General features: G+C 56.8%; 1 protein-coding gene across 8 annotated transcripts in view; it reads right to left on the reverse strand.

Moving 5' to 3' along the window:
• The window catches only part of BRD4 (bromodomain containing 4), a 62,903-nt gene that overhangs the window by 4,224 nt on the left and 34,441 nt on the right, over positions 1–24,238 (reverse strand). For 5 of the 8 annotated variants that reach the window (XM_083815149.1, XM_083815153.1, XM_083815152.1 and 2 more), the window contains exons 8-16: positions 23,722–24,081; positions 21,447–21,575; positions 15,822–16,031; positions 14,904–15,103; positions 13,576–13,877; positions 12,172–12,282; positions 4,690–4,742; positions 4,087–4,471; positions 1,794–2,339 (exon numbers count right to left, since the gene is read on the reverse strand). In XM_083815149.1, coding sequence (XP_083671275.1) covers positions 1,794–2,339; positions 4,087–4,471; positions 4,690–4,742; positions 12,172–12,282; positions 13,576–13,877; positions 14,904–15,103; positions 15,822–16,031; positions 21,447–21,575; positions 23,722–24,081 — 2,296 coding nt within the window. The remainder of the gene's footprint in view (positions 1–1,793; positions 2,340–4,086; positions 4,472–4,689; positions 4,743–12,171; positions 12,283–13,575; positions 13,878–14,903; positions 15,104–15,821; positions 16,032–21,446; positions 21,576–23,721; positions 24,082–24,238) is intronic. The other 3 variants (XM_083815155.1, XM_083815154.1, XM_083815156.1) reach the window with 2 other exon arrangements.

Consider the following 24,238-nt stretch of genomic DNA (forward strand, 5'->3'; position numbering starts at 1 on the left):
GCAGCAACGCTCCTTTCGCCAAACATCACCCCCCCCCCCGGCCCCGAGCGCACCTCGCCCCGACGGCCCCGGCGCCGCGACCCGTCACGGGCGACCCCGACGCGTCCGACCGACCGAGGCCGGGCCACCGCGGGGGGACCGCGAGCCGCCCCGAGGACACCGGGGTGTCACCCGCTGGCAGAAGCGGCGCTGAGAAACCGCACGGATGCTTTTTCCTGCCCCCTCCCCGCGCCCGGCGGTGGAGGGGCAAGGCCGAGGCACCCGCCACCTCCAGGAGGAAGGGTCGGCGAGCCCGAAATCAGACGGCGCCGATGCGGAAAGTGGGTGGCAAGGGGGTGCTTTTGTGGAGGGCAGCGCCCTTGGGTGCCCCCGTCCCCGGTGAAGGGAGCAGGAGGCGAGCGCTCCCCTTGGGATACGACCCTGGGAAACGCTTCTGAAAGCTTTGGGGAACCTGCCCCGGGCGGCTCCGCCTCTCGTTTCGTGTAAAAGCTTGCCTTTTTGGCAACAGCTCAGCGAAAAGAAGGAGCCGCCGCCACCGAGGCCGCTCGCTGGAGGCTTTCCGGAGGCCTCGCCAGCTCCAAGCCTCGTCCGGCCTCCGCTGGGGAGAGCGGAGCCTTGCGCAAGGCTGCAACGCTTCCCCCCCCTCGATCCGCCTCCGTGCGAGGCTGCGGGAGGCCGGGAGAGAACCTTGGCCCCGCTGAGCCCTCGTGGGTGGCTTTTTGGGGTCTTTAGCAGGAGCGTGTGCCCGTGCCGGGGGGGGCGTTTTGAGCCAAAGGACGCGCGGGGGGAAGGCCACGGCGCGACACGCAGCGTGGCCACCAAACTGTGCCCCAAGAGCAGGGAACCGCGGCTCCGCGGTCCCCAAACCCGGACCGACGAGCAGCTCGACGCCACGACCGCGAGCCCGGAGAGCCGGAGCCGCTCCGCGTCCCCTGGCCGTGTCCCCAGGGAGCCGGGGTGCCCAAAAACCGGGCCGTGGCCACGCGTGGGACGCGTCACCCCACGTGGATGTCGCACAGGTCGCGCACACGGTCCCCGTCCTCCGTGACAACACGGACAACCCCCGCAGGACGCTTTGAGCGGGAGCAGGGAGGAGCCGATTTTCTTTTTTTTGGGGAAGAACGGGACGGAGACCTCGGGCTTAGCACGGTCTCCGAGGTGGGATGTGGCCAAAGGAGCTCGCCCGCTCCCAGCAGCGCTCAGCCGAGTGCTTTCCGTGCTGGGAAAGGCCACGGGGGGACCGAGCCGGGAAAGGGATCAGCAACAGGGCCGGGGGGGCCATGGAACGCCCGGCGGTGTGTGGCCAAGCGCTGATCGCCAGCAACAACACGGCCCGTCCTCGGCTTTCCCCCAAATCCTTCCTCCTCCTCGCCTCGGCAGCTCAGCGGCTGCGCTCCCGGAGGCCCCGCTGGCGAGGCCAAGCCTCCGCTCCTCCCCGGGAGCGCTCGGAAAACGGCGCCCGAAGGGGACGCGCGACCCTGAGAGCTCTACAACCGCGGAGCGGCCGACGCCGGCGCGCGAAGGAACGGTGCCGGCCGCATCCAGCGCTCGGCTCGTTCGGCAACGGCAGCGCCCAAGACCCCAAATCCGGGATCCTGCCTTGGCGAGGGGTTTGTCAGGCTCGGGGCCGGACCGTGGCGACTCCCCCCGAGCCCAGCGCCGTCTTGGACCGCCGGGCGCCGCTCGGGCTCGGAGGACGCGGGGCGCCGGCCGCCACCCCACAGCCCGGCGTCGCCGAGCGCGACCCCGGCGGGGTTCGAGGCTCTCCAGGGGCGGCCGCGAGTCCCGCTCACCGGTCGAGTAGGGGTCGGGCTTGTGGTGCCGCGGCGAGGGGTGGTGCTGGATGACTTGCTGAGGTTTCGCCGGCTGCGGCGGCTGCGGCGGCGGCGGCGGCGGCGGCTGCGGGGGCGGGTGCTGCTGCGGAGGCGGCTGCGGTTGGGGGATGTGGGAAGGGAAGGACATGGGCTGCATGTGCATGGGCCTCTGCTGGGGCTGGTGCTGCAGCTGCTGCACCGCGGGGTGCGCCGGAGGCTGCAGGGGAGGCTGGGGCTGCGACTGGACCTTCACTGAAGGGAGAAGAGGAGTCTGCGGCTGCACTTTCTGCAGCTGTTGAAGGTAGAGCTGCATCTGGCTGGTGCTCAGAGGCAGGCTGTGGTGAGGCGGGGGCGGCTCCTCGTCCTCCAGCAGGACCTGGGGAGGCTGGGGCAGAGGCGGCTGCGGGAGCAGAGGCTGCTGGCTGATGGCTGGCGAGACGGCCGGCGGGCGCGAAGGCTTCGGGGGCAGCGCGGCGGCGCGGTTGCTGGGTCTCGAGGGCTGCTGAGGCAGAGCGTTGTGCAAAGCTGGGGAGAGAGGGGACGAGACGGTGGCACCGCCTGCGTGGACGCGGGCGGCCTCCTCCCCGCCCGCCCTCCGGGAGCGAGCCAAGGCCGCTTCCTCGCTCCCTCCTCTCCCTCCCGCCCCAGGTTCGTGGCTCTAGCGGCCGGCGTGGGGTGTCCAGCACCCAACACAGGGTGTCCAGCACCCAACAAGGTACCCAGCACCCAGTACAAGGTGCCAGCACCCAACATGGGGTGTCTAGCACTCAACACGGGGTGTCCAGCACCCAATAAAGTGCCCAGCACCCAGTACAAGGTGCCAGCACCCAACGCAGGGTGTTTAGCACTCAACACAGGGTGTCCAGCACCCAACATGGAATGTCCAGCACCTAAAAAGGTCCCCGGAACCCAGTACAAGGTGCCAGAACCCAACATGGGGTGTCTAGCACTCAGCACGGGGTGTCCAGCACCCAACACAGCGTGTCCAGCACCTAACACAGGGTGTCCAGCACCCAACAAGGTACCTGGCACCCAGTACAAGATGCCAGCACCCAACACAGGGTGGTTAGCACTCAACACAGGGTGTCCAGCACCCAACATGGAGTGTCCAGCACCTAAAAAGGTACCTGGCACCCAGTACAAGGTGCCAGCACCCAACGCAGGGTGTCTAGCACCTAATGTAGAGTGGCCAGCCCTCAACACAAGTTGGCCAGCACCCAACAAGGTGACCAGCACCCAACACAGGGTGTCCAGCACCCCATGCAGAGTGTCCACCACCAAACAAAGGGTGCCCAACACCCAACAAAAGCTGCTCAGTGCAAGGTGGCTGGCACCCAACATGGGGTACCTAGCACCCAACGCTGGGTACCTAGCACCCAACACGGGGTACCAAGCACCCAATGTAGGGTACCTAGCACCCAACGTGGGGTACGTAGCACCCAACGTGGGGTACGTAGCACCCAACATGGGGTACCTAGCACCCAACGCTGGGTACCTAGCAACCAACGCAGGGTACCTAGCACCCAACGCGGGGTACCAAGCACCCAAGGTAGGGTACCTAGCACCCAACGTGGGGTACGTAGCACCCAACATGGGGTACATAGCACCCAACATGGGGTACCTAGCACCCAACGCTGGGTACCTAGCACCCAACGCAGGGTACCTAGCACCCAACGCGGAGTACCAAGCACCCAAGGTAGGGTACCTAGCACCCAACGTGGGGTACGTAGCACCCAACGTGGGGTAGGTAGCACCCAACATGGGGTACCTAGCACCCAACGCTGGGTACCTAGCACCCAACGTGGGGTACCTAGCACCCAACGCAGGGTACCTAGCACCCAACAGGGGATACCTAGCACCCAAAAGGGGGTACCTAGCACCCAACGCAGGGTACCTAGCACCCAACGTGGGGTACCTAGCACCCAACGTGGGGTACCTAGCACCCAACATGGGGTACCTAGCACCCAACGCAGGGTACCTAGCACCCAACATGGGGTACCTAGCACCCAACATAGGGTACCTAGCACCCAACGTGGGGTACCTAGCACCCAACAGGGGATACCTAGCACCCAAAAGGGGGTACCTAGCACCCAAAAGGGGGTACCTAGCACCCAACATAGAGTACCTAGCACCCAAAAGGGGGTACCTAGCACCCAACGTAGAGTACCTAGCACCCAACGCGGGGTACCTAGCATCCAACGCAGGGTACCTAGCACCCGACGTAGCGTACCTAGCACTCAAGCAGGGTCCCTAGCACCCACACCACGCTCACCTGGAGGAGAGACCACCGCGTGTTGGTTCAGGTGGGGAGGAGTGCTGTGCTCAGGTGGCTGGGGAAGATGGGGTGGCATCTCCGGCTGGGGAAGATGCATGATGGGTTGAGTGAAATGTGGCATAGTGTCGAACATGTTCCCTGGGAGTGGGTGCTCCATGACGGGGACTTGCGCGGGTACGAAAGGTGGGGGGGAGGACTTCATCGGTGGCGGCGCTTGCGGAGGGACGGGCGGCGGCGGCGGCGGCTGCTGTGGCTGTAGCTGCTGCGGTGGCAGCGGCTGCGGCGGTGGCGGTGGCGGGGGCTGCTGCTGCGGCGGCGGTGGGGGCTGCTGCGGCGGCTGCTGCTGCTGCTGCTGCACCGGTGGATGGTGGTGATGGTGATGCTACGGAACAAACGCTCGTTACCCAAAAATGCCTTGCTGGATTGGACCCCACGGCCGTGACTCGGCTGGCCGCGGGACGGCTTCCAAGCAAAGCAAAAGCCTCTCGTGCTGGAGGGCTGGAGTCTTTGAGCCAGCTTGGCAGGACACCCCATGGCCCCACAGCTCCCTGGGGACTCGATCCCAACCCAGTGGGACGGGGAGGATACTCTGGGTCCTACCTTTTTTTGCTCTCGCCCAGAATGCCCTTTCTTCTTCAATTTTGGTGCCATTTCTGCAAAGAGAAGAGGGGACAGAGCAAATGTTAGTACCCGGACTGTGCTGCTCCGCGCATCCACGGTGAAAGAAACAGAGCGGCCAACCCGCGGCAGCGGTTTGCTATGACCCACTCAAACCCACTTAATCCCCTGAGCTGGCTTTTCCTGAGCTCCCCACCTGGGACCAGGGAGGATCGGGGTTTTCAGCATCGTGCTGCGGGCCCCGCACGCGAACGCAATGAGATGGGAGCCTCCCTCCAGCAGCACCTCTGCTGCTCGGGTTTTGGCAAAGCAGCGCACGAGAGCAACGGAGCTGTGCTTGACCAGACTCAGCTATTCCAGGAATGCCGCCTCGCTCTGAGGCAGAGATAAGGAGAGAGACGCTGGAACCACAAGGAGATAAAAAAAAAAAAAGAAATGGAGCTAGGCAAACAGCGACCCTGCCTCCTAACCCAGAGGATTTGGGTCTGGCTGTGTGAGCGGACAAAGGGTGATCTCTCACGCCTCCTCCCTGTGCTGCGCGGAGAGCCGGAGATATTTTTAAAGCACGATCATCGCAACAACTGGCCTAAGTTCGTGTACACAACCACCCTTTCCCAGGATTTCCTCTGCAAGTCCCCGCCAAGAAACGGCGAAGCAACAGAAATACATTTGTCCGATATCGGGTTATCCAGCCAAAAATTCCTCGGCGGCAAATTCCAGCCCGACAGCGCTCGACTCCTTTGGCCTTATGTGGCGTTATTTCAGCCGTGCTTGGCACGGGAGGCAATTTCGACCCCAACGCCGTTTCCAAAGGTGGCTTGAGACAACCCTGGCAAAATCAGCCTTGCCTGTTTTTTTGGCTGATTTTTTAGGCTCGCCTCCTCTTCCTCTCCTGGGTTGAGGCACAGTGGAAGACGTTTTGATGAGGACACAAAGATCTGGGCATCATCGAACACCCAAAAGCAAAGGGAACGTGCTCTGATTTTGCAGATGACGAGGCTGAAGCAAAAAGAAATGTCAATTTGGAAAGAAAAGGAAAATCTCAGCTCAGGGCACCAACCACAGCAGAAGTGTCCAGCCCCTGCTGCAGACAACGTGCCTGCAAAGAGTCCTTTGGAAGGCAAGAATTGTTTGATGTGGGTGCACGAAGGTGGCAGAGCCCCTTTGGAAATCTCCACGCTCGCAGATCCAGTGGAAGAGGGGGCGCGGTGGCCGTTTCCAGCTCCTGCAGCCCAGCTCCGGGAGATTTCGCCTTCCCAGGGCAAAAATACAGGGATGAGTTCGTGGGTGGAAGCTGGTCAAAGGGCAAGGTGGCTGTGGATGCAGGGAAAAGCAAGACGGGCTGAGAAACGGGTGACTTCTGTGGATGCTCCACTTACCCAGGGCTGCGCGGCCACGGGGCCGTGTGGCCAAAAGCCTCCCAGCCCCACAGCGAGCAGTGATATGGGGGGGTTGCAAGGAGCCCTGCTTCCGCCTTATTTGGGGTAAAAGCACTCATGGGAGGGGAAAGGAATTGAAACTTGGAGGAGGTTCACTGCAGACTGCGGGTAGCGGGGAAGAGAAGAGAAAAGCGTTGGGTGGCCTGGAACTAAGATGTGTCCTCGAAGGAGATGGGCCGGGGCTGAAAAAAGCCCCGCGAGCATCGTGGCAGAGCGCTTCTCTCTGATCCGGGTTGGAGACGCCAACCCGCACGGCTTCGAGGCCGAAAGATGAGGAAGGGGAAAACCCCGAGGGCCAGCGGTGGGGTCGGAGCGAGCAACCGCGGCGAGAACGGACGGGGATCCAGCGCTGAGGAGCCGGCACCTTTTCTCATCGCTTCTTTGGGGAGATGCTCGCCTATTTCCCCACCGTCCTGGCTGAGGTTCGGTGCAGGCAGGGCGCACGGCGTCCCCGGCGTACGCTCGGTACCGCAGGCGACCATCCAGGCTGGGAAGCGGCGCCGGTCCCGCTCGGCATTGGGAGCACGCCGCGATGCGATGGAAGCGTTCTCCGGCACGACAGCCGATTGCAGAGGTGCAAGAAGATCCGAGCCCTGGCTGAGGATGGGCAACTGAGCATCCTCCACTGGCTTGGCGCGATGGCAACTGGTGGGCAACCGGCGGCGAGGCTGCGGGGGCCTCCCCAGGGGAAAAAAAAACAAAAAAAAAAAAACAAAAAAAAGGGGTTTGTGCCCAAAACGAGCCCTGTCCAAGCAGCTGGGAGCTGGAAGGAAAAAGAACATCGGCGGGCCTGCCACTCTGCTTTGTGTGCGTGGGTGAAAGCACCGAAAAACACAGGAATGCAGTTTCCATGATGTCATTTCAGCGCGTTTGGCAGAGCAGGAGGATGGTGCTGAGCTGCTCAGCACCCAAGCGGCTCCCGCGGGCGCACGCCTTCCCTGGAGGCTCTCCGGCACCTTCCCCTCTTTAGGGTTTCTTCCCTAAATTCTTGGCTCCTGCTCCCACCCACATCTGTCCCGAATAGCAAATCCCTAACGTACGCTTCCCTAGCGGCAAGACTTCCATCTCCACGTAAAACAGTTAAAAACTACGATTCCAGGATTATACAAAAGGTGCATTTTTCTGGAGCAAGCCAAACACTTTATTTATTTTATTATTTAAAAACAGAACGAACCGAACAAAAAAAAAAAACTATACAATTTTTTTTTTTCTTTTCTTTTTGGAAGGAGGTTGTGGTTACATGGCTGTTATAATCCAAAAGCATGCAGACAAGATATAAAAATAAACAGATTTGTATAAAGTAATTCTTTGTAGCAGGTAAAACACTAACTGGAAGAAATCTGAATAAAAACGGTACGAAAACAGTCCATTCTTGGTCAAATCCATTCCAACTTTCAAACAGTTCACACTGGTGCAATCGGAGAGAGCTAGAGTTACAAGTTTGCTGAAGAAACATGCAGTTATACATTCCAATCAAAGAGAGCGCGATCCCACCCCCCCTGCGCCTCGCAGGGAAATAACATGCGGCAGAACAAACGGCTCGGCCGGGGAGAACATTTTAACAAGTGGCTAAAAGAGACCCGAATTTCAGGAAAACGGCACGAGAAACGACTTGGGAACAGGCTATTGCTCAGCGACAGAGCTGCCCCTGGGTAGAAAAGCTGACTCAAAGAGGTTGTGGGACCGCGGAGCCGTCTGCGGCCCCGCCGAGGGGTCCTGGGGTCGGGTCTGGGTGGGCTTTTAGCACCTAAGGTGAAAACCTGAGCCTGGGTTTCCCCTTTCCAGCCTCCCAGCCGCAGCAAAGCCCGTGAGCTCCTAAAAAAGGCAGGAATCATCTATGGGAAAAGCAGGGGGATTTGGGGTTCTGGGGGAGAGCAGGACCTGCGGGATCAGCAAACGAGGCTAAAACGCGCCCGAAGCTCTCTGCCCTCTGCCATCCAGGCAAAACCATCGCGATGGAAGCGTGGAAAGGGCTCGTGGTGCCCAAACGAGCGGCACCCGGCTGCACCGAGCCCAGAAACGGCCCAGGAAAGGGGGCGGAAAGGAGCAAATCCTTCCCAAAAACCCGCTTCGAACAACCAACGGTTCGGCCGCGGCAGCGCCAGCCCTCTCTCGGGGCCGCAGAATGGATCCGGGGTTAAATAAAAACTCCCTCGAGACAATAAAAGTTGCCCTGAACAAGCAGGAGAGCATCGCGGAGGACACCAGGACCGGCTTCGCGACAACAAAACCCGAGCCACTGGCGACGGCGGGATGCCGCGCCGCCTCGTCGCGCCGCCTCACGTTAGCTCCTCTCTTCCCAAGGGCAGAAACAGCTCCAAGCGCGGGCTTGCAGAAAGCCCCAAAACGGCTTTTCTCCCATTTCGCAGCCCGGTTTTTGAATCCTTAATAACAAACTGCCCGCACCAGCCCTGGGCTTGACACCGCTGCCATTGCACCTGCGCCTTAAGCAAAGCCTTTACGCACCTACGCGCTTGGATCTCGTTCACAACTCGCTAAAACAGGGGGATTTTGGGGAAAAAAAAAAACAAAAAACAAACAACAAAATCCACAAGCATGAAACCCAAGAGGCCGTTGCTGCTACCCGAGAAGTGTAAAAGCCACGGCTGTTTTCCCCAAAAGCTCGGGGTCGTTTGCATGCACCTGGGCGCTAATTACGACGAGTTAGACTGGAATAACCCTCTCGTTCTGCACCGCTGGTTTCGCAGGGCTTAAGGCAAAGGCTGCTCGGTCTCGTCTCCTACACGACAAAGCCCGTATTTATTTTTTTTTCCCCCCCTTTGAAGCCTCCTGCTTTCAGAGTATCGCCGTACCTGCGGGTTTAGAGGAGGAGAACAACGCTCCCGACTTAAATAAACACAACACGCTCTGCTGGCAACTGAACCGAGGGCTGGAGACATCGCTCCGAAGTGAGCAGGAGAAAAAGGACCCAGGAAAAAGGATCCACAAAAAAAGGACCCAGGAAAAAGGATCCACGGAAAAGGATCCAGGAAAAAGGATCCTCGTCTTACGAGCTCTGGGCTGCAAAAAGCAAGAGGCAGCTCGTGGGAGAGCGCTGCCCGACAGCAAAGCTGCGTGCAGCTTCAAAGCAAGTCAACAGCGCTCGCAGTTAATTGCAGTTAATTCTCGTTGACGGCTTTACGGCATCTGGTTTTGCTTGCACCCGTGAGCACGGCCTGCCCGGCTTTTTTTCCTCAAAGCGCTGAACCAAAGCAGGAGCAAACTGAGGTAAAACAGAAGTCGTGCACCAGCACGTGTCGGGTTTTAACACCCCCAACGTCTACTGTGCAAAACCCACGGCGTGATCCCACCGCGCAGCAGCTCAGCAGCCAAACCAAGCGGCCAGAGAAAAAAGACACAGAAAAAGCTCGTGAGATGCCTGACCCCAACTCAAATCGCAGAGCAAACTTCGGAAGCCTACCAAAGTGGCAAACCCAATTCTCCACCTCCCCGGCAAATACAGGAATATTTAACAACAGCAAAAAGGAACGGCCTCATCCTGCTCCAAGGTCCGCAGGGACCGGGGACAAGGACAGGGCTGCCGTGTCACCGAAAGCGTGGTCACGCACGGCATCGGAAACGTGCGCCCCCCCCCCAGCAATTAAACAGGGCCCTGATAATTAGAGGGAACGAAGCGGCTCTACAGGCACCCGGCCACGCTGCCAGCGAGGGCTTTCGGCAGCTCGTGGTGTTCCACTGGGGGGGGGAGGCTTGGCTTTTGTAGGAAAACCAAAGCCCCGATGGCTGTAAATTATTTAAAAAAAAAAAAAAAAAGGAGTTTAATCATCTGTTTGCCACATCGCATCATTGATGTGGTTCTCTTCTAAATCCAAAGGTCTGGGCTTCTATCTGCAAATTGTTTCCTCCCTCTCTGCATCTATAGCCCCGTCGCCAGGCACGGTTTGGGAGAAAAAAGAGCATTTTCAGTTTCATCAGGGGCCGGTTTTGTCAGCTGGAGCGGATTTGGGGCCGTGGGAGGCTTTGACGCTGTTACACAAGCGCAGCTCCCAATTATCCCCACCTAATTCCATTAGCGGGGAGGGCTGGGCACCGTTTTGGTGCGCGGTCCAACGCCGCCTCTTTGGCAGAGAAGAATTTCCAACCAGCACCACATCGCCCTCGTCAGATTCGCCTCCGCGGGCCGTTTTTTCGTCCCACATTTCGTTTGGAAATGGGACCGGCACACCCCGGCCTCAGGTGGGGTCGGCCCCTGATGAAACTTTGGGTCTAGTGAGAGGTGTCCCTGCCCACCGGGGGGCTGGAACCCGATGGTTTTTAAGGTCCCCTTCTGACCCCAACCACGCTGCGGCTCTGGGACCCGAGACGGCGAGCGGCGTCCCTGGGGGGGACGCGTGGAGGTGCCACCCCCGGGGAGAAAAGCGCTCGCTTCTGCTTCGGTCTATTCCATCACGAGCCCTCTGCACCCTAGGAGTTATTAAAATTGCTTCGTTCAGAGCTCTGCCCGTCCCCTCCAGTGCCTGCTCGCAGCAAAACACGGCCCCGTCAGAGCTCTCGTCCCCACCTGGGACCGCGGACAAGCAGGATGGCGCTCGGCCAGGCGGCCGCACGGCGCGGCGAGCCCTCAGGGTGCCCAACACGGCCAGGGGGGCTCCGAGCCCCTGGCAAAGCCACGCAGAGCTGCAGGCAGGAGGAGATAAATGGAAATAAGCGGCCCGAGTGTTGTCTACGAGCACAAACACGGCCGGTTTGTGTCACTGCTTGGCCAAGGAGCACGGGTCCCCCTTCCCCTCTTGGCATTTGTCACCGACAGATTTAACCTTCCGATCGCCACCTACGAGTTAGTCCAACACAACAAAACCTCTCAAGTTCCTCAAAAAAAAAACCCCACGCAGATCCTACTGAAAATACGTGGAAGTAGGCAACAGCACGCAACCTCCGCATGTCACGTTAAAAGACAGCGCACTCCGGCATTACCCCAGACGCACACATCCTTAAAAACTGAAGCATTTACGGGAACTGGTGCCAGCTTGGCTCCACTGCAAGTCCAATCAACCCCAGCTGCTGCGTTTTTGGAGGAGAAAGGAAGACGGAGAGGAGCCTTCCGACAGCTCTCAGGCCCTGCTGGTTTCGGAGCTGCAGAGCCGCGAGCCCCCAGCCCGTGCGTTTCTTTTCTCCTCCTACCAAAAGGACGCGAGGCCGGAGGCCGGCAGGATCGCCAGCGGATTTCTGCCCGGTCCTGGTGGCGTTTGTGCCACGGAGCCAGCCCCGCTCTGAAAGAGGAGGAAGGACGCCTCCTGCCTCGTGCAGAAGCCCTTCTGCTGACCTGCGTGCTGGGAAGAGCCCGGGGTCACCTCTGGAGGCCAAGCCGGGTTAGCAGCTAGCGGGGGAAAGAGCTTTAGTCGACCGCACGGCTTTGCTGATGTAAAAGCAAGCAGGGAACGCCAGCACGTGATGTTAGAGGACAGAGCAACGCGTCGCGAGAGGGTGAGGGCAGCCTCATCCAAGCCCAAATGACAAAAGGCTGAGGTCGCACCAAGGCAGAAGCACGGAGCTACGCAGAGCAGACGCTGCCCTGGGAAGTTTTCACCCTACTTTTTCTACACAGACCTGCCCGACGCCGTAAAAAAGGCTCTTACGCACAAATAACGCACGTTTCCCAAGTCTTTCTCCACCACACCGCTCTGTTGCACAAGCGTTCCTGGTGAGAACGCCTCGTGCCTCCCGTGAGGACAATAGAGCGGCTTTCTAAAAATACAGATCTAGGTCATCAGCCAGACAAAGAGCTACCTTGGCACACGCCGCAGTTTGGCTCCTGCGCCCACATCCAACTCGAGAAAGGAAAGCTTATGAAAATATCTCGTAGCGCTCGAGAACTGCCAGAGACAACAGCGCTACTGCCAAGTTGTACACAGAGGGCCCGAGACGGGCAACATGCAGCATCTCCGCTGGGTACATTGGTTTGATTACAAAGACAAAAAATTAAAGACCAAGCCGGTAATGAAAACATATTTATTTATACAGAAAACAGGTATAGGACTGAGTCTTTAAATAAGCTGCATCTAACCTGTTTCTGAATCTTCACTGTCGGAGGAGCTCGACTCGCTGGTGCTCTCAGACTCTGAGGACGAGAACCCCTTCATTTTAGAGGAACCAGCAATTACATCCACTTTTTCTGCTGCAACAAGACAACAGTACAAGAGCGTCAGAAGGAGAAGCAGCCCCCCGGCACCCTGCCTCCTGCTGCGTGCTCCTCCCTGACCGCTGCTAACAGCGAGACCCCCGGGGGGCCGCGTGGCAAACCCCCCTCGATTTTGCTGCGCTTTTTCCCATCGCTGACTTGCCGGAGCTGGGCTGCAGCAGGCCCTCGGAGGTCTTACAGGGGGCGATTCCCTAAGGGGCGGAAAATGATGGGGGTTTCCCCTCCCACCGTGTCAGGCCAGGGCTGCTGCCGAACCCGGGCTCCTCTCCGCCGCTCGCGGCCACCCCGAGCTCGCTGCGCCCAGCAGCGGCGGGTTCTCGCTGCTGAAAATTCACTTTTTTTTGTTAGCTGCAGCACCTTCCTGGCCCAGGTAGGCAGCCAGGCAGGTGGCTGAGGCAGCGGGAAGTAGGCAGCCGCCTGTTTTAATAGCTTAAGCCCCAATAAAAACGGGTCGCTACAGCTGAAGAGCCCTCGGGCCCTGCTGTACCTCTTTACGACCTGCTAAACCGAAACAGAACTATCTAAATGTTTTAATCGGGTACAAGAGCATAAAGCAAGCTCCCGAGGTTTGGGTAGGTTTGTTTTCCACTCTGGTTTATAGCACGCTGTGATCAGCCCCCCCTTGCCCACGGGCAACTAGGAGGTTCCTTTCAAATCCCCCAAGATTTCGTTTCAGTAACCAAAATGCTGATCAGTTCCTCAGCCGTGAATAAACGGGGACGGTGAAAAGTGGAATAAAAAGCCTCCAGAGGCTGGCAGAGAGGAGGGGCGAGGTCGGGAGCCTCAGCCCCAAGAGCAGGCAGCTCAGAGCGAGCCCCGTGCCCTGCAGGATGCCGTGGTCCCCCCACCCGCCTCCGCTCCCCTGCCCCACCGCAAGGCTGCTGCTCGTCACAAAGAGCACCCGCGGTTTTTATAAAAACAGCCTGCCTCGGGCTGAAACGGCGGGTGCCCTTCCACCTAACTGGCAGCAAGTGGCACGCTTCGTATCGGTAGGATTTGGAAGAAAATATTTACGTTAGAGGGAGGCCGAGGATCAGCAGCCTCGTGTCTGAGCAGCTGGATTCAGGTCCAGCAGCAGGATTTAACAGCCACGCTGTGGTGGCACTGCTCCTTTGGCTAGAGAAGTAGCAGCTCCCCTCTTTCACTGAGCAAGGATATAAACCGCCCAAAAACCGGCACGCGTGCACCCATCTCTCTCTGCAAATCCGTCACCCGGCTGGGAACACCCGGCCGGAACACGAGGGGAACAGCTCTGAGGCTGACAGGTACCTTGAGGTTTCCTCTTCTTCCGTAAACACGAGGTCACGTATCTCTCCAGCTCCCGTAACGTGGAGGGTTTCAATGTCTCAAAGTCAATTTCAATCTCATCGGGATTGGAGTTTTTAAGCGAGGGTTCTCTCGACTGGATGATATGGACAACTCGGCCCAGTTTCTCACCAGGGAGTTTGTTAATGTCCAGGCTCAGCTGCCTCTTCTCCTCATAGGACATTGGCTTACACTTCTCCTCCTCCTCAGACTCGTAGGCTGGGGGGGGCTTGCTGTTCTTCACCGTCACAGGCTCCTTCTTACTACTTAAGAATAATTATAAAATGTTATTACAGAGCACACCGAAACACAGAGACGTTTCAAAAAGCAGCTGCTTGGCTCTAACACCGTGTAACAACCACGTCGCTCTTATTTTACAACTACCGCTGCGGCATCAAACAGAGAACAAACCGGGCACGAGGTGCAGGAGGGAGCTCTCTGCACGTTTCCTTTCAATCCCAAAGGGCATCCTCTTATTTTCCAGCCCAGCCACGAGGCTGGATGCGGGATGCTCAGCCTGCTACCCGTTGGACATCCGAGTCCGAGCTCCCCGGCCAACTTTCCCTCAACTCAGACAGAAATGAGCAGCTCCAGAGGTTAATTCTTCATATCTGCGCTCAGACGGACGGAAGCCTAACTGAGGCTGCACATTTCCCTGCTGGAAAGGCTTCTGCTGTGTGGAGTCTGACACCGCAGCAGCACTAGGGCAGCGCTATCTCCCTGTAGGCTGCACGCAGGCAGAAGCTAAAGCCAGCATCCGTAAAGAAATACGTTCACAAGAAGCAACGACTCCTTAATTTCATCTCGTTACAGCTAAATACGCCAAACTCCTCCCTTTCACCTCCTTTTCGGGGTTCAATACCAAGGCACAACGTCCCCTTCCCGTTCGAGCAGCAGGTACTCGGCTCTTGGCACCTTACCTCTTCGTTCAAAACCTCCAGCCCCAACAAAAGGAAGGGGTAGGGAAAACTAGAGAACGCAGGGCGCTGAGATGCAGCGGCCCGACTCTGCGGGGTTTTCTCTCCTGTACTTAACGTGCTGAAAGCAGCCCCAGCAGGCAGACACCGAACCACAGCAGCACGAGCAGGTGCTGCTGCTGAGCTCACGCCCGCGACTCAAACCGATCGCACCAGCGCGAAGGCGAGGGGCCTTGCTGCGAGCCAGCCCTACACCAAAGGCGTAGGAGTTACTTTTCAAGAATCCTGCGTGTAAGAAAGTTAATTATCACAAGAAAAAAAGAGTGTCATGCTCCTCAGCGCAACAAAACGTGAGGAAACAGGAACAGGGCTGACCTGGAGGTACTGCTGTTGCTGTTACTTTTCTTAGCCTTCTTGGGCGGCGGTTCCTTGGCTTTACTTTTCTTGCTGTCTTCCAGTTCTTCCTTCTTTTTGTGCTTCTCCTTCTTCTTCTCCTTCTTGTCTTTCTCCTTCTTCTTTGGTTTGTTTTGCTGTGGCTGGGACAGGGCTGCAAGCTGTTCATGCACTGCTTTAAGCTGAGAGGCAGACACACAAAGATCAAGATACTTTTGCCCAGCACCTCCTTCTCTCCATATTAATCACCTCTCCCTCTCTTTTCTCCATCTTTCAGTACCGCCCGTGCTTTCTTATCTTTTACTACTAACTAGGTCACCTTTTCCAGCTTTTCAGCACGCTGATTTTTGTATATTTAAGCGTCTTGACCTCCGCAACAGGAAGGAGGCAACCTTTTTATAGAGCCTGGCACAGCTTTTCTCCCCGCTAGGGCAGAAGCGGGCTGCTCGCTTCCTCAGCACCACTCAACGCTTTTACTTCCCAGTGCCAGCAACGTCACGAACTGGAAGGACGCACGCTGGAGCTGCCTGCTCTTTATCTCACCGCCTTCCCCCGCAGAGTGTCAGCTGGCCACAACGGATAAATCCTCCTCCTGAGGGCCCGGGCAGCCCTGAAGGCGTTCAGCCCGCTCACACGGCAGCACCTGACCGCAGGCAGCGAGCTCCTGCAGCTGGGGACTATTTTGTGCAGCTGCGAGAGCCCTGGGAGGACCGTTCTGGACTGCACCCACTCCTCCGTACTCCACCGGCCCTTTACAGCTCGTGGAGCACTTTACAGCCGACACTCGCTATCAGACAGCAGTCCCAAGACTGCGAGCTAAATAAAACAAGCCGCCTGAGGCGGTCGAGGTGAAGAAGGACACCCCGGGGCGCCCCCGATCCGTCGGGACGGACACGGTACCTGCTCCTGGAGCTCTGCTAACCGCTGAGCTCGCTCTTCCTCGGAGTCGTCCGACGAGCTGTCGCTGTCCGAGGAGCTATCGCTGCTGCTATCGCTAGAGGAAGGGGGAGCCACCTTGGTCGGAGGTGGCACCACCACGGGAGAAGAGGCTGGAATCACAGGTTCTTCTGGTTCGTCTGGCATCTTAGCGAAGCGCATCTCAAAGACGTCCTGAAAATAGCATGGAAAAAAATCAGGCAGGGTTTGGCAGAGCACCGTGCTACAAAGGCAGTTAGCATCTCCAGGGTGTTCCCCACATACCTGCGGTCTCTACCCGAGCAACAAACACACACACAGAGTCCCGCCTGTTGCAGACAGCACCATTTCCTCAACGCTCCAAGTCTGCCCTTCGAGTGTGGTTGGAATTTTGACTGCATCCAGGATGGTTTGGGGGGAAAGTTTCCCGGCAAGAAAGGCAAGGTTCGTTTTCAAAGCTGCAACGCTGACGAGCTCAGCTCCAGCACCGCCAGTCGCTCCCTCTCCTTTTCAGCCCAGACACAGGCTGGATTTCCTAAGCGCAACTGCTGCTGCCCGTTCTCCTACGGCCGTGCCGTGAAAACCACCTCGATTAAATCAAACGCTTGTGCGAACACTTCCCCCTTATCCCCACGAGTACGAAGCCAGGTTATTTTCACCGCTACCCCACGGCTGGGAAAGTCGTTTTTCTCTAAAGCCCGATTAAGATCCGCTTTAATTTAAACCTAAGGCAAGCCGGCGAGATAAGGAGCGAAAGGCTGATTGTGTTTCTTATCGAGGCAGTTCCAGCGAAAGGCTGTGTGTGTGTTCGCGCCGTTTCGCTCCCGGTACTCGAGGTGAAGCCACCGGCGATCCCTTAGGGACCGGGGCCACAGCAGGAGGCAGGGAGCAGGCGCGGGTGCAGCCGTGAGCTGAGCCAGGCTGCTCCCCCCGTAGCAGGGTCCTCTCCATCCCTGCCCGCGCCCTCACCGCTCCCGGTCTTGTTTTCTCGTCGAGTTTCCCGGAACAATTGCCACCTGCGTTAGATTTTAATCTCGATGCCACGCTTCCAGCCAAGGTTGTGATCCCTGAGTTGTTTCCCATCAATCCGACTGTTTTGTACACGCCCACGCCGCCAAAGCAACTGAAAAAGAGCTGGTTTTGTCCCTGGGCGCGCCCCTCCACGGGGGCACATTACCACCTGAACTGCCGCGCGATGGGAGAAGCACTTGCAGAAAATAAACGCCACGTTTTGGGCAAGCGAGACCTGAAAATGGGCTCAGCTCCCCTGCTTTTACTTGTTTAGAAGCCAGGCAGCTCCGCAAGAGCTCAGCTGGTCACTCCAGGCTCCTTCTGGAGGCCCCAAGGAGGAGAGGAGCTTCCAGGAGGGGATCCAGCTGAGCCTCGGGGCTTTGCAGGGAGCGATGCTGAGCCGGGAAGCAGAGGAGCCAACGAAGCAGCTTCGGGAACTCTTTTTTCCTTTTTTATGTAGGAAGGAAAGGAGGCGACATTCTCCGTGTCCTGGGTGCGCGGCACCGAGCAGGAACCCGCCACCCAAGGCCCACGGCTTCCTTCTACACCCCTGCAGTCCGTAAACGTTAGCTGCACGCAAACCGATGCAGATTTCTGTGACTTATTTAAAACCGTTTAGCAAGTCAAACGCCCGGTGACATTGAAGCCCCTGCTTGAACACCGAGCTGACTTTAAGCATGGAACTCCAACGCCTCGCCTTGCAAAGTAGCTTTAAGCACTCCCGAGGACCTGCGACACCTTTGAACAGGAGATGTTTTTCCACCGAGCGAAGACAACAACCAGATCCCCTCTCCCTGCGGCCCACACATGAGCGCGTGAGATGCTCACACACGAGGAGCAACCTTCTTCAGCCCCAAGGCTTCTGAGACTTTCAGGTCAGGCTCGTCCTCGCTGTTCATTTAAGGACCTGGTGGTGCTTGGAACTCGCTCAGCGTTTCCCTGAGCTCCTTTGTTCGTCCCTCCTCCTTCGTTTTGTGCAGGTGGAGCGCTGCTGGGCGGCATTTCTCCGTCCTGAACCTCCCGTGCCTCTGTTCAGGGCACGCTTCGGGCGCTGCAGATGTTGTTTCGCTGCTTCCATCTGCTGGCAGAAATGCCAAATTCGCTTCTGTGCTCCCCCACACGGGACCAGCAAGGCTGGAAGGGGAAGGAATTGCTTCCCTTGCTGCGCTGCAAGCACAAAGCGCTCCGGAGCACACAGTCGAGGAAAAGGAGAGCTTTCAGAGGGCTTGCAGAACGACAGAGGCACGCAAGAGTGCTTGTCGCTTCGCTCCCCCTGCAACAAGCTGCAGTGCTTCAAGGCGCTGAGTCACCGCGCTTAATGTGTGTTTACAAACTAATTACTGCTCGCCAGGAACCAGAAAGTCCGGTGCTTCGTTACCGCCGGCAGCCAATGCTAAAACACTGCTTACATACAATTTCTAAACTCTTTCGGGTCAGGAATAACAACTTCCCAGATCTTTATGCCCTAACACTTAGGGAGGTTGATTTGAAGTCCAGTTGAGCCAAGTTAAAAACAATCTATCGATTCAGAAGCACCTGGGTTATGAAAAAGCCCTCAACCTTTGGAAAACCCCCTAGCACTCCATCTGCGTTCACCAGGAACAGACGAAAGAAAAAAAACCCTAACGAGGAAGCAGGTAACCGGCTAATTAACGTCTTTGTGATCAGGGATTCTTACTGCTATGCAAATCCCCGGTGCCACCGGCCTGTCCTCGCTTGGACAAACATCACCCAGGACGAAGGCGGTGCCCGGGGCTGTGACTGCAGGCAGAGGGATTTGTTTTGGCCACCCCGGCTGGTTAATGCACAATTCCCAGCTCCACACCCGAGCGGCACAACCCCGAGGGAGCTCGAGCTCCCTGTTAACACCGGAATTCCTAGAAAATCAGCTTCCAACCAGAAAGCGGGAACAGAGGGATTTGGACAGGGTTAATGCAACGGCTGATGCAAGGACAGGTGAATAACTCGAGTGGGCAGAACCAGGGCTATCTGTTAAGCAACGCCCGGCGCTCCCGGCTGATGGTAACTCACCAACCCGTGCCCAGACTTGCATCCTCAGCCTGGTTTCCAAACCCCAGCAGCGCTCCAGAAACCTCGCTCGCCTGCTTGGCTCCTTCCCACCCGAAATGAGTTCTCTGAGCAGGGAGCAAGCGAAGGGAGAGCTGCTAGCCCGGCTGCCTGGGCTTTGGCACCCACCCCTATCGCGACAGGGAGCTCCAAGAGCCACAATCGCCGGCCAGGAGTCCTCTTGAAATGCGCTTTCGGGGGATCGTTATGCACGGCCACACAAGGAGGGTGAAAAGACACGTTATAAGCCCCGAGGGAATGCAAGGAGCTGAAGTAACCGGCTCCAACCTGCGGAACGTAAAAATCAGCTTTACAAAGCAGCCATGGGGACACTTTCCCTGTCTGCCACCAACACGCGGTCGTGGCGTTGCATTCAAAAAGCAAGATTTTCATCTTTGTGTTGGGAAAAGAGTTTCCCGAGTGGCTCCGGGCAGGGATGGGCTCCTGAGCCTGCCTGCGGGGCTGACTCAGGTGAATAAAATCCCGGTTGCAAAGAGCTTAATGTGTCCTTTATTGCCTCCACGGGGCATCACCTGGCAGCGTGGGCTGCTGAGGACTTTCCCCATAGGACGGGGTGAGAGAAAGAAAAGTCTCAAGTTTCTGCGCAGCTCTTTACAGCTCTGCAGCCTGCGACGACAGTGACCAGAATTTCAGATCAGATCCGGCTGGTTCCTTCTGCTGCTGGTTAGCAAAACGCTTTAGGACGCCACTTGAAATGGCTGTGAAGTACTTCACTGGACCAAAACAAGAGAACGAGTGGCCAGAGGGCGAGCATCGTGTTTTTCAGCCGTCTGTCAACCGCAGAATCCAGAGGGGGGAAAAAAAAAACCACACCACCAACAGATGCTGAACGCTACGCATTTCACATCAAAAGCGCGCCGAGACACACGTTTAACTCAGTGTACGTTTATCTCAAATTCAACCAGCCCAGAGCTGATTTTACAGAAGCATCACGAGGAAATATCGACCCTAAACTTGATGAAACCTCTCAAGGGTCAACCAATTCCCAGGGATTTCTAGGGATTTCAGGATTTCCTGACGGCCGCCGTGCCATGAAGATGAGAGAAAAGGCTGTGCCAGTGCGAAGCGTGAAAGGTTTGGGAACATCCCCATTAAAATCTAGATGCTAGCCTTGGGCACCGGACACAGGAGTTTACACAGAGCCAGGAACAATCTGGAAGCATTCTTCTCCTATTACTTCCTCTAGAAACTGCTCTTTAATCATTACAGACCCAGCCCAAAGCTATTAATATCCAGTTTCTACTTTTTTTTTCCCTCCCTGAACCTCATGTCCTTCGCGTTTTTCCCAGCTCTGGCGTTTTCTGATGTAAATCAGATCCCTGCTTTCTGAAGGTTAAAAGCAAGCCACGCTGTGGTTTTTTTTTTTTCCTCCTTTCATACAGCGAGACCCCAACGCCTTGTCATTCAAATAGTCCCTCCGCTCCATTCAGCTCGAGTTCAGCTTTTCTTGTGCAGGGATGGCCAAGAACTGTAAACAGCAAAAATCTCCGCAGGGCTTTTTCTGATGACGCTGTGTTATCTTCCTAAGAAAGAAGCCGGTGCTTTGTGCCCATCCGTGCTGAAGCTGCTGCTGAATCCTTCCAGCAAGCCCCACGGTGATGACGAGCACGTGAACAAAGCCTCTTCCCAGCAGCTTTAGCCCTGGTGTCCTTGCACGCTTCTCGTCCCGTCCAGCCCGAACCTCGTGTGCTGTGAACAAGCCTCGCTGAGCCCATCCTGCATCCCCTCCTTCCACTACCGGCACGCGTTTCCACGCGGCTTTTGGGAGGTTACCGCACGTGAAGGCCTCCTGCCGCTCAGTTTGGGTCGGGTTTGACGCGCTGAAGTTATCCAGGAGGGACCAAGAGACAGACGGCACGAAGTTTTAGGAAACGACAGCTGCACCCACAGCCCTCAGAAAGCAAAAACGGGGGAGAAATCAGCATTTAAGTGAAAGATCTGCCTGAAAACAGAGAGACAGGGAACCCCCAAGTGTTTCTCGGTGAAAGCTGCCGAAATGCTCAGGTTAAACGTGCAAAGCAGGAGCGGCCGTACGTGGCTCAACGTACGTGGCTTCTTTTTCAGCTACACCGTTCATTACAAAGGTTGCAGGAGCAAGTGGAGTGTAAAACTTCACTGTAAGGATGATCAGGAAGGTAACTACAACGACTGCACCAAGAAGGGGGCACGATCCCTATTTTCTCTACAGGTTTCTCGAGGAGGAAAGAGACGTTTCAGAGCCTTACTTTTTTTTCCCCACTCCTTTACCAAAAAGATAAGAGGACAAGAAAAAGATGCTACGAAACAGAATAGTTCAATGAGGCAAACACAAATCGGGCTGAGTCAGCCCGCTCCTATCGCTTCCACAGCGAGATCTGCTTACCATGCTGGCGTTTCTTTATGCTTTTTGTTATTTTACGTTATTTCTTTATGTTATTTGGAGATGATGCACCACTTGTGCCGGAGCAATTAGGAAAGGAAGACGCAGGCACTCCCGGAGAACTGAAGGTGGCCGTGCAGCGCGGTTCTTACCTGCAGTTTCCGTGCCATCGCCACCACCTCGTGATCGGCGGGGTTGTACTTGTAGCAGTTGGAGAACATCAATCGCACGTCGGCTGCGAATTCCTGAGCATCTCTGTATTCCCGGTTCTCCAGTTTAGACTAGAAAGGAAGGGATTAAAAAGAACTTTCAGCTATTAAGGGTGTAAATGCAATAATCCGATTAAGTGAACAAACACAGCACCGTGGCACCCGTGGAGGCTTTGGAAGCCCAAGCGTCTCCCTGCACTGCAACAAATAAGGAAGAATCGCACCAGGTTGACAAAAAAAAATGGAGCAGACCGTGGGCATCTTTAAGGATAACTCAGGGTGTGTTCAAGAGGGGGCAACGTGTTCTTCAGGCTCCCTTCAGATGACAACGACTGCTGGTGCTGGATGTATCAGGGAAGCAGCGCTCGCAGCCAGGATCGCACACTGAACCCTGGCTCTGTCTGACCTGCAGGCACTGAACCTCCACGCACACCCCCAAGGCCCAATTTCTTTGCAAAAACCAGCTCTGCTCAGATGGATTCCCTGGGAGGAAGAGCTGGTTGTGCTCAAGGGTCAGCTGAAAAAGGAGCTTTGTTCGAGGCTAAGACACCGGGGACGGGATTCAATCGCCATGCCCGCTTTTGGGGTTCCCAAGCTCGCCATCTAGCCTCCCTATCCTGGAAGAAAGCCGACCTCCGCTGAGTGGGATGCCGACACCTGACCTAAGAGGAGCCAGATCTGCTCTAACGCCCCTGGCAGAGGCTTGAGACGATGGTGCTGCATCCAGCCGGGAGCGCCGGGCGACGCCAGCTGAGCGCGGAGGCTTCCCGAGCCCCGTGCAGATCTCACGCCCTCTCTGGGAAAGAGGGGCTGAACTTGAAAACAAGCAAACGGAGAAAGCCGAGCAGCTGTCTCGGTGATGTCTGCCAAGGGTGAGCTCAGACAGGCGCACGGCGATACCACCAGCGCTCCGTTTGCAGCGCTGGGGGGTTCTGCAAGGCAGCCCTGCAGCCTGCTGTCGATCAGAGGGCAAGCAGCCCAAGCTACAAAGCTTCACGGCTGGAAACGAGCCTCTGTGTATCACCGAACGGGATGTGAGCGCCAAGGTACGAAGCCAAGGAGCGTGAAGATCTTGATTTATCAACACTTGCCTGCACCATCTGCTGATTGACTCGGGTTTTTGTCCGCTGGAGACGAGGAGAGCGCAGCCCCGAGGGCTCGCTCGCTGCTCTGCCGCGCTTGCCAAGAGGGAAGCCGAAGCCGATGGCGCGCTTGCAGAGGGGAAACATCTGGCCACCGGCGCCCGGAGCCAGCATCAGCAATTCATTTCACGCAGCCAGGTGGCAATTACTGCGGGCAGCACGGTATGTGCCTATCAGCCCGGACCGTGCTTGCATTACTGAGCCAAAGCAAAGAATTTCGTAACGCGTTCCCAAGCTCTGGCTCAGGAAGATCCCAAACGCGAGGCTGAAAATGGTTTTTGCCACTGCGACTCCTTCGACGGAACAGAGGGGAAGAGAAACGTGCGCCTAAGTCACCCTTCAGCAAAACGGTTTGAGCGCAGCGGCGAAGGAAGAGCTGAAATCCCCGCGTAACCTCAGTAAGGAGAAGGCTGCGGGAAGGAAGAATTCCCTCCTCTCGTTGTAAAACGCAAGCCCAAATTGGGTGAAGCAGGATTCAGCCCTAACCTTTTCTGCTTACAGGTGAGTTCATCACAGAGCCGGGAAGTAAAAGACTTGTCAGTAATGAATTAATGCTTCAAGTGGAAACGTGGATTACGTTGAAGTCACATTTCTACAATCCGCGACGCCAGCCTATCAGCAGCAGAACCTACCTCTGCTTAACAGAAGGCTGATTCAGACAACTTCAGGAACACGGGCCCTTATTTTAAGAGAACAGAACACGTTTTGTTTTAAATCCAATTCCCTTATTAGTGTAATTTATGCTCTCTGAGGCCATCTCCTGGGCTAAGAACAGAAAGCGTAGATTTAGACAGCAATGGAAATTTTCTATAAAAAAAAAAACAAAACGGGCAAGCGTTTCCTAAGAGCCCTTCTGGAAGGATGATGGGTTGTTTGTTTTTTTTTCCAAATGTCACGATAACAGCAACAGGCAAATAAGAGGGACCGAATGTACGAGAAACCCAGGGCCAAGAAAAGCCTGGCAGACATCTGAAGGCGCTGGGTGCGCACGCGCCGGGAGGAGTCGTCGTCTCCTGCGCCATCCACGCCCCGCCAAGCCCCCGACCTCCCCGCACCTCCCGTGAAGCTGAGCTTACTTTGATCGTGCTCAGATCCATGGGATGTTTAATGATATCGCAATAGTCGTGCAGTCCCAGTGCTTCCACATCCACAGGTTTGTAGAAGGGCCAGGCGTAGGCAGCGTGCTTCTTGGCAAACATCTCTTTGATGATGCCGCTGCAGTATTTTAACTGCTCGGACACTTTGCTACTCTTCTCTACCATGTGCTGCTGGGAATCTGGGACGTCCTTCTTCGGGGGCTTCACCGGTCGGCTGCTTTCCCTCCGCGGCCCCAGCTTGGTGGACTTGGGTTCAGCAGGCAGCGATGATGATTCATGAATCGGGTCTATGGTCGTCGGTGTTGTGGTGTCTGCTTTCCTCTTCACTCCTTTTTTCGTCTACAAGCAAGAAAGAAATCAGGATTACCAAGGGCCGTACGCTGTCTTCGACCGACTTGTGCTCCTCGTAGCGCGACTCGGGCTCAAGCTGCGGCACGGAGGCAGCGCTACGGGGTGGAAGTTGGAAGGCCTCCCCTAAATACTCGAGATACTGTCT

This window comes from Anser anser (assembly GCF_964211835.1).
Source record: "Anser anser genome assembly, chromosome: 35".
In the NCBI taxonomy this organism is placed as follows: domain Eukaryota; kingdom Metazoa; phylum Chordata; class Aves; order Anseriformes; family Anatidae; genus Anser; species Anser anser.